The following is an 8,617-nucleotide window of genomic DNA, read 5'->3' as shown; positions in this document are numbered from 1 at the left end:
AGAAGCCCCCAAAGATGGATGCAGAATCAAAGCTTGAGAAGAAAAAGAAACAAAGAGCACAGAATTATCCGTGAGACTCCAATTCACTCTCAGGGGAGCAGAGGGTGCCTCTGCCACGTACAGTACTGAGAATCATACAGAGCTGCAATATAGAGATCTTTCTATGTATATATTTATAGGTATGTATATATTTATAATGCCTTTAAAACAGCCGCGCCTGCTTCTTCAGCTCGTTCCTCTTCCAGAGGGCCAGGCGGTCGAACTCGGCGATGGTCATGCCAAAGATCTGGTAGAACTCCTCCTGGGAGAGGTGCCGCTGCGGAGAGAGGAGCTGCTGGGCCAGGGCCACCATCCCAGGCTGATGGCAGTGCAGGGCCGCAGCTGGAGGGGGTCTGGCAGTGAGACCCCCCCCAAAGGGGTGCAACAGGGGACTGCAGCCTGCAGCTCTGCTCGCACAGGAGATGCTCCTTGCGTGCCCATGAGCCCCCCTCACTGCCCCATGTGGGCCAGGGAGGGTAAGCCCCAAGGAGATGTGTCCACTGGAAGATGCCTCACCTCTAACCGAGTCCTGTCCACATCCTTGGGCAGCTGGTTCCTTCCCCTTGTCTTCACCAGCAGCAGCTCATAGGGGTAAATCTGCGCAGGGACAGCAGCACCATGGCAGCTCTCTACAGCCAGCAATGGGGCACCAGGACAATGCCTCCCCCTGCCACATTTTGGGGGGGCTTAAATAGCAAGCAGAGCTTTGGCGGGACAGGGTAGAAGGTGGCTTGCTTTTGGTGTGACCCTAATCCACCTGTGTGGCTCTGAAACGGTGAATCAAAGTTCTGCTACTCACTCTGCAAAGCCAGGAGTGACCCAGAGGTGAATGTGAGCTGGGAACACGAGCACAGCCACCCACCTCTGCCTCGTGCCAGGAAGACACTGCTGCCTAGCACAGGGCTGGGGACCCAGGCAGGAAGCTGAAGCTCTGTTGGGAGCCCTACAGTCCCAGGATGGGCTGTCGGGATGGGGGTGGAGGGGGAAGAAGGCAGGGAGAGGGCAAAGCTTCTCCCTAACAGGGTCTGGGCACACAGGGGCACCTCTCTGGGACCTCCTCTGGGTGTCACCTCCAGGTGGCAGTCACGCCTGGGAGCCATCTTACCTTGTACTCTGTGGGACACAAAAAAACAAGAGACATGAGCCACTCCCACCAGCAGCCCCCTCCCGGGCTGCGGGGACCCCCCCATCTCTGCCCTTGTCCCTCTGGTCTAGATCCCATTTCTGGAGCTGCCTGCAGTGGGGCAGCAGCCCCACGGCACCCGCTGGCCCCCCACCCTGCCTGCTGCCCAGCCCCACAGCCTCACCTCGCATCCCCCAGTTGACGGCGTTGGTGCTGTCGTAGTGGAAAAGCTCTGCGCTGGGCGGCTGCGGGAGGGATTCAAGGAGAGAGGGAGGGGTGAGAAGGGGCCCCTCCAGACAGTCTTCTTCCCAGCACAGCATCTCTCATGTCCCCAAAAGGGGAAGACACCCCCATGCCTGGCAGTGAGGAAACCGAAGCACAAGCAACAGGGAAGTGACAAGCCCAGGTCTCCTAAGCTATAGGGTGTGAAGCAAAGCAATGTGAGCTGCAGGACGGGGATTGAGACCTGCAGTGGGGCAGGCACAGCTTTCTGGCAGTGCCCACTGAGGGTTATTTGGGACTGGCACAGCCAGGCATGGCAGCAGGGATGCAGAGAAGGGAGCAGCAGGAGGCACTCACCCTGTGCAGCCCGTTCCTCCTGTAGGCAGGGAGAGAGGCTGACTTGGAAATGAGGGGATCTGGAAGGAAACCACCATGGAGCATGAGTGAGACCGCAGGACCAGCCCAATGCACCCAGCAGCACTGCTGCATGCCCATACCTCCCCTTTTCTGACACATCTCCTCGGCCACTGCTCCCATGCATGGCACAGATGTGTTCCTGCCTCCCCAACCCAGCTGCTCACAGTCTGTTTGAATTTCCTTTATTTCTTCATTTCTGTGCAGCTCCAAACTCACCTGGCTCTGTCTCCTTTCCAACTCCTTCCAGTGTGTTTCTCTCCCATGGCAGCCCTCCCTCCTCCATCCCAATAGCCCCTTTCAAAATCTTCTTCCCTCCTGCTCTGCCCTGGCACAGCACAGGGCTCCTTCCTCTTCCCACACCTCCTGAATCCCAGCATGGCTCTCTGAGCTCAGCTCTCAGGCTCTGGTCCCCACGCCTGGGTAGGACCATGCCCCAAGGATGAGGGGTGGTACACTCACCACTGTCAGCCAGGTAGTGCATCCGGGGGGCTGCAAGGGGAGCACAGCCAGGGTCAAAGGGTTGAGCACTCTGCACCATGCAGAGATCCCCCCCCCCATCCCGTGGTCCCCAGAGCTCCCCAGGCATCCCCACACAGTCCCAGCCCCATGAAAGCATGGGGTCTGCACAGAGCCTCAGAAAGAAAGGGGTCTCCTGGGTGCATTCCCTGTTCCCAGCCCCTTCCTGCATGGTACAGAGGGGCAGACAGTTGTGCTTACAGCCGTTGAGGGAGCTCTCATAGCCAGCTGTGTGCAGGGCTTCTCTGCTGCTAGCAGAGCTGCGGGGTGGGGTCCAGGGGTCTGCATAGGAGTTGGAGCGCGCCTTCATCTCCTCCCTCAGGATCAGCCTGCCAATGCCGCTCTGGATCTGGGCAGAGAGATGGCAGTGCTGGTTGGGAAGCATCCCAGGGCACGTGGCACCTCTGGGCAAACAGGTGACACGCTTAGTGCCTTCCTGACTCGCTGCCACTCTCTGTGACCACCCCACCAGGCTCAAACAGGGAAACCTCTTACCTTGTGCATGCCCCGCTCATAGCCATCCTCTTCACCTCCTGATGAGAACCGCCGGGCGCGGGGGGCTGCAAGGAGACATGTGGGGGTCAGATTGGGGCAGAGACAGGAGACGGCCCCCAGAGGCACGGGGACAGACAGATCCCAAGGACTGCTGGGATTTGGGGATCACTCTGGTATGTATCTCAGCTCAACCCCATCTTTGGGTCCAGGTGCAATGCAGGGTGATGCCCTCTCTGTGGGTTTTCCATTCCCGCAGTGCCACGGATGGCTGTTACCTTTGGGGGATCCCTGGAAGGACCAGTACTCTGACTCGGAGTGGTAGTAGGGGTCGGGGGAGTAGGCAGGGCTGTACTTGGATGTCTGTGCAATGTCCTCACTGGTTTTGCTTTTGGTGGCTGCAGGGACGTTGTCTGCAAAAGGAGAATGGAGAGCTGTAACAGGGACATCACATTTATGAAAGTTCCACACCAGGATGAAAGCAAACCCTCCTCTCTTCCCAGCACTTTGTAATAAATTGTGTTTGGGAGAGCTCAGAGCAGAGCTGGAAATAACCCATTCTCAAATGACTGACACCTCCTGCAAACAAGGATGCAGTGGCAGACAATGGTCTCCAGTGCAGGGTCTGGCACTCCAGCAGCCTCAGTGCCAGCAGCACCATGTCCCCAGGCTGTCCCCTCTCCAAGGGCTATGGCTGCACAGGCACACAGCAGGGTTCACACAGGAAGAGATGGAGGAGGGCACAGTCCCTCTGGGGCAGCCAACGGGTCACCATGGAGAGCAGTGGGGGGGACCCCAGCAGCTGGGGAAGGGGTTCAGTCCCAAGGCCAGGACACTTGTAGAGGGATGGGCACTGGGAACATGCATAGCCCCTGGCTCCTTCCAGCCACCCTCTATGACTGTCCTGGAGGCAGCAGGGGAAGGGAGGTACAGGCAGAGCCCACCACCCAAGCACAGGGTACCTCACCGACAGCAGCTACTTACAGCAGAGGTGCAGGCAGACAGCAAGGCAGCGGGCAGGTGGGAAAGGGAGCCCGCAGAGAGAGAGGAGACACAGTTACTACTTCAGGCATCTGCAGCCCAGCTACACATGTCAGCAAGCAGAGAGAGTACAAGCCCAGCAGAGCCATGAACCACCCCAGGCTTCCTCCTCCCCAGCCTCCTGGGTGCATTTCAACACACAGCAGCCATCCAGGACGGTCTATGTTATTCCTGCAGGGCTCCGTGTGTAACTGTAAATCGCCATCTGCAGCCCTTTACATGGGCTGCTCTGACTTCTGGTGTCATTCTCATCCCCTCTGCCACCCCCCTGTGTCCTCACTCCCCCTCCCAAGGATGCCGCATGGCTAGCAGCCCTCCCCTCCACCCTGCTCCTTGCATTGTGCCCTGCACTGTGCTGCTCAGAGGGGAAGCAGCATTACCATCCGCAAAGCCCTGCTTCCTAATTCCTGCCTGCATGTCCCACCATGCCCCTACCCATCACCAACACCGAGAGCCACCGTGCCTGGCTCCCAGATTGTAGACTGACCGTGCCGCTTGTAGATGGGAGGTTTCCTGTAGATGTTGCTCTCACCAGCAGCTGGATAGAGAAAGGGAAGAAAGGAGGAAAGAAGCATGGAGAGGAGCTCAGTGTGAGCTTGCAGCAGGGCAGGACGGTGGTCCTGCAGGAGATGCTGCCCCGCAGCAGCCTCCAGTGCGCTGGATTCCACCGCAGCTGGGCAGGTGGCAATGCATGAGTGCCATGCAGCGAGCGCCCGGTCAGCATGCACCGCGGGGGGCACAGATGCACCACCGGCCCTGCCAGCCTGCAGCTGGGCACCATGGGGGAGAACACCTGCGAGAACCACCTGCGAGCTACCTGGGGCACAACAAACTCAGCCAAAGCCTCTTTCCACAGCAGAGAGAGAGAAGAGCCAGCTGGGAGGGAAAGCGAGCCAGCGCCTGGTGCCAAGCTGGCGGAGGGTTGAGGGGGCCATCCATAAAGCACCGACCTGCTGGGTGGGGGGATGGGGTGGGAGTGTGGTCAGGGTGTCCTTGTGGTGCAGGGTGTCTCCAGGCACTGGGGGTCCCATGGTGGGACAGAGTGGTGGGAAGTGCCTGTTGCGGGGCAGGGGATGGATGGTGCTCTGCCTGCTTCCCGCCCACTGCCCCCCCTCTGACCCATCCCCGTGGGCTCTGGGAGTGGGTGGTGGCCCTTACCTGGTGGCCCCCTGCAATCCCTGCAGAAGGGCAGCAGGCAGCTGGCAAGCCCAGAAGAGCCTGGGGGGAGGGAGCGGCGGGCCCTAGGGGGAGTATAAAATAATCATCTTTAAGGGGGAGAGCAGAACGGCCCCTGGCTGACACGCATTGCCTCATGGTCCTGGGGGAGAGGGCAGAGGATGGCTCTCTGCAGGGGCTCCTCGAGATGTGCAGGTAGAGGAAGGGTGGGCATGGGGACAAGGGGACAAGCAGACACTGGAAGGCTCTGAGACGTTTGGGTGGTGACAGGGAGGAGGAGGGTTCAAGCTGCAGGTCCTGCTTATGGATGGCCTCTACCAGGGTAGATCCTGCTGCCAGCTGGCTCTAGGCAGGCGGTGGAGCTACGCATGCAGCACACAGGGGATGGCACATGCGGGCATGCGACACATACGGTGCTTCCCCTGGGCCAGGGGCTCCAGAGCCTACCTGGAATGTGGAAATGCTTGGGTGCTTGGTATGAGGTTGGAGTAGAAGACCTCACATCTAACTGGCTATAGTAGGGGGAGCTGCGCCCACTCTCTGTGCCTACGCGGTGCCGAGCAGAAGCAGCCAAAAGTGACCGAGAGAAAGAACAAGAGGCAGAAGAAAACAGGTGTTAAAGGCAGCGGTGTTAGAAGAGCAGGGGATGGCCTGTGTAGTGAGGTGACAGGGTGATGTGGTCCAGGATGGGCCATGATGGAGCAGATGCCCTGCATCTTCTGATGAAGACAGATGCGGAAGTGCTCCATTGGCAGCACCATTGGTGAGAGGAAAGCTGTGCGTGATGCAGTGCTGAGTGGTGCAGTGCAGGGATGGTGGAGGAGGCAGCATCTCTGGACACACTGCCTCAGGTTGTGCAGTGCATTCCTATCGAGCTCCAGATGCCAGGAGAGCGGGCAGACACAGCGTGTTCCTCCCCAGCTGAGCTCTGCAATCCGGAGCAGCACTTGCAGCATGAGTGCTCCATGCACAACCCCAGAACTACCACGCCAGCTGAGTGGGCTGCTCTCTTCTACATTTTGCTGGACCTTGGGGCCACCTTCATCCTCAGCTCTGAGCCCCCTCAGCCTTCCCTTGCGGCTTGCACAGAGGGTGGCAGAACCACAGGCTGCATGCAGCACAGGTCACCACCTGCACCCACCGCTCCTCCTCTGTCCCTGGCCAAGACCAGAGGGGTCCTTGGAGTCACAGCCCAAATCCTCACCTGAGCGGTAGAAGTGGTGGGGGGACCTTGGGATGGTGGGGGACATGCCCTGCCGGCTGTACGTGGGGGAGTCGATGTAGCCAGGGCTGGAGGCTCGCCTCTGCCGGATGTCAAAGCTCTCATAGATGTCCTGGGGACAAGGAGAGGTTTGGAAGGTTAGAGCTGAGGGTGAGAGATGAGGTAGGCATCCTGGGCCGAGGATGCTATTGAGTGCATGTGTGTCCAGTTGGGGCTGGACAGGAGCAGTCCCCTGGGATGGGTCCCTATGTCCCCCAACCTCGGGTTGGCACCGGGCAGGGGATGCTCAGCACAGCCCCATAGTAACAGCAGGATGATGAAGGTCTGCAGTGCCATTACCTGTGAGTACGGGGAGAGGGTCCCCAAGGACTGGAGACAGCGGGAGGCAGGGAGGAGAGATAGAGAGAGACAGCACATGGTTAACGGTGGTGGCCACACAGCAGCTCTGTTTCCCATGCCACAGCCCACTCGGTGAGCGCAGATTCATGACAGCTGTTGGGGTGGATGGACTGGGGGTGACAAGCCCTGGGACTAGGGATGAGAGGGATGTGGCTGCAGCACATTACAAAGCCCTTGCCAGGACTACCTCAACCTCCCCCCCCCTCTCTGTGGGATCTGTTCAAATCCTGTCCCTCTGTGCCCTCCTGCCCATGAGCTGCTATGGGACAGCTGCATGCCACCTCACTCTTGACAGTGACTTCAGCACCTGCTGATGGGAAGGAAGCCTTGGGGAGAAATCCCCTTTCCTGTGTGCCCACTGGTATCCCTGAGAAGTGAGTGAAGCCCCATGCCATGTCCCCAAATGGGGGTTTGGCTCTGGGCACGTCCCAGCTCAGTACCTCCCCATAGCTATATCTCTCCAGCGTCTCATCCGACGTGTATCTGTGATAGGGCTCGTACGAAATGAGGTCAGGACGCTGCACTTCGTAGATGGCTTTAATCTTGGGAAGAGCTGCCAGGTCTTTGTAATTAAGGATCTCATTATCCACTTTAGCCTAGGGAGAGGGAGAGACAGAGACAGAAAGGACAGAAAGGGAGAAAAGGAGAGAGGAAAGGGGAAGATGGAGCACACAGTACACAGAACCAGCACGTGGAGCCCGAGCACCACGGCAGCAGGAAGAAGAGGTGAGCGGAGGCAGCAGAGGGACAGGGCAGAGGGGCGGGGATGGAGGGCAGTGGGACAGTGTCCCTCTGGGTGCTCCCTACGTGCCAATGGGGAGAGGGGACATGACTTGTCCATGCTGTTCCCAAACACAGGGGTGGGAACTGTCACTCTCCCTTCCAGATCACCCCAAACCCATGGCCACAGCCTCAATTCTGCCCTGTGGGGCTGAGGTCAGAGATCTACTTACGCAGATGACTCTGTTGGGGGAGCCGATGCTGGAGCCGGGTGGCGAGATTGAGGTTTCTGATGTCCTTCTGTGCTGTGGAGCCAAAAAGAAAGGACCAGTGAGAACCAGGCAGGTCACAGCCAGGAGCAGCAGACATTGCATAGTGCTGAGTGCTGCTCAGGAATGAAGCTCCTGCAGGGTAAGGAACCACCCTGGACTGGGGCAGTGCTCCCGCAGTGCCCAGGGACTCGGGTCAGCACTTGGGACCTGCAGCTTTTGGAGAGGCCTCTGACTGCCACCTACCTTCAGCTTCTTCTCTGCCCGGGCTGCCTGCTTGCAGATGGGATGCCACACTTCAGAGCCTGGAGTGCAGAGGGAAAGCACCTGAGCTCTGTGCACAGCTCGCATCCACTGCTAGATATCACCCAGCTGTGTGCCTGCATGTCCCCAGCCCCGTCCTGTCCCTGCATATCCCAGCCCCACCACCTCCTGCCCCTGCCCAGAGCCTGCTGTCCCCCCCCCCGAGTGGGATTTGGCTATGCTGTCCCCAGCTGCACTGCAGCTGGGAATGGTTCCTATGGAGGCTGGAATGAGCTCCTGCCAGCACCAAAGCAGCTGAGCAGACAGAGCCTTAAGATGCTCAGTGTAACCCAGACAAAGGGGAGGTGGGACAGGTGGGAAGGGGTCCTGGGGTTCCCTGCACTGGGCACAGCCCCTATCAGGGCTGCAGTTCTTACCTGTGAGGTACATCTCCTCTCCTTCGGTGAACATCTGGTGGCAGCGCACGCAGCGGGCGCAGGTGGGGTGGTAGTGCTTCCCACCCGCCTGCAAGGGAACAGCCTGAGTGGGGCAGGGCCTGGGCATGCTCAGGGGCAAAACCTCAGGGAGAGCAACACAAAGTAGAGAAAAGCAGAGCGTTTTTCATGCAAGAAACAGACCCGACCTGCGGATCTGGGAGCCCTGGCTCAGGGCACAGCCCCACCAGCCATTGCATTCCTGCAATAACCAGTATGCAGGGTGACTGAGGGCAGCAGAAGA

The 8,617-nt window shown here is 59.2% G+C and overlaps 1 protein-coding gene across 13 annotated transcripts in view; it reads right to left on the bottom strand.

Annotated features, from left to right (window-relative positions):
- Window positions 1-64: 64 nt before the first annotated feature.
- The window catches only part of ABLIM3 (actin binding LIM protein family member 3), a 35,033-nt gene continuing 26,480 nt past the window's right edge, over window positions 65-8,617 (bottom strand). For 2 of the 13 annotated variants that reach the window (XM_052684777.1, XM_052684778.1), the window contains exons 7-22: window positions 8,317-8,404; window positions 7,883-7,941; window positions 7,601-7,672; window positions 7,088-7,243; window positions 6,588-6,617; window positions 6,231-6,360; window positions 5,474-5,572; window positions 4,338-4,388; window positions 3,088-3,222; window positions 2,813-2,877; window positions 2,519-2,666; window positions 2,261-2,290; window positions 1,742-1,800; window positions 1,339-1,407; window positions 556-636; window positions 65-316 (exon numbers count right to left, since the gene is read on the bottom strand). In XM_052684777.1, the coding sequence (XP_052540737.1) occupies window positions 203-316; window positions 556-636; window positions 1,339-1,407; window positions 1,742-1,800; window positions 2,261-2,290; window positions 2,519-2,666; window positions 2,813-2,877; window positions 3,088-3,222; window positions 4,338-4,388; window positions 5,474-5,572; window positions 6,231-6,360; window positions 6,588-6,617; window positions 7,088-7,243; window positions 7,601-7,672; window positions 7,883-7,941; window positions 8,317-8,404 (1,386 nt within the window). In that variant the 3' untranslated portion in view covers window positions 65-202. Of the gene's footprint in view, window positions 317-555; window positions 1,153-1,338; window positions 1,408-1,741; window positions 1,801-2,260; window positions 2,291-2,518; window positions 2,667-2,812; window positions 2,878-3,087; window positions 3,223-4,337; window positions 4,389-5,008; window positions 5,092-5,473; window positions 5,573-6,230; window positions 6,361-6,587; window positions 6,618-7,087; window positions 7,244-7,600; window positions 7,673-7,882; window positions 7,942-8,316; window positions 8,405-8,617 lie in introns of those variants that run through there. The other 11 variants (XM_052684779.1, XR_008207207.1, XM_052684780.1 and 8 more) reach the window with 11 other exon arrangements.

Source organism: Tympanuchus pallidicinctus, unplaced genomic scaffold (genome assembly GCF_026119805.1).
Source record: "Tympanuchus pallidicinctus isolate F22 unplaced genomic scaffold, pur_lepc_1.0 scaffold21, whole genome shotgun sequence".
NCBI classification, from domain to species: Eukaryota; Metazoa; Chordata; class Aves; order Galliformes; family Phasianidae; genus Tympanuchus; species Tympanuchus pallidicinctus.
The sequence above is the reverse complement of the archived record's forward strand: the minus strand, read 5'-3'. Positions and strand labels throughout refer to the sequence as shown.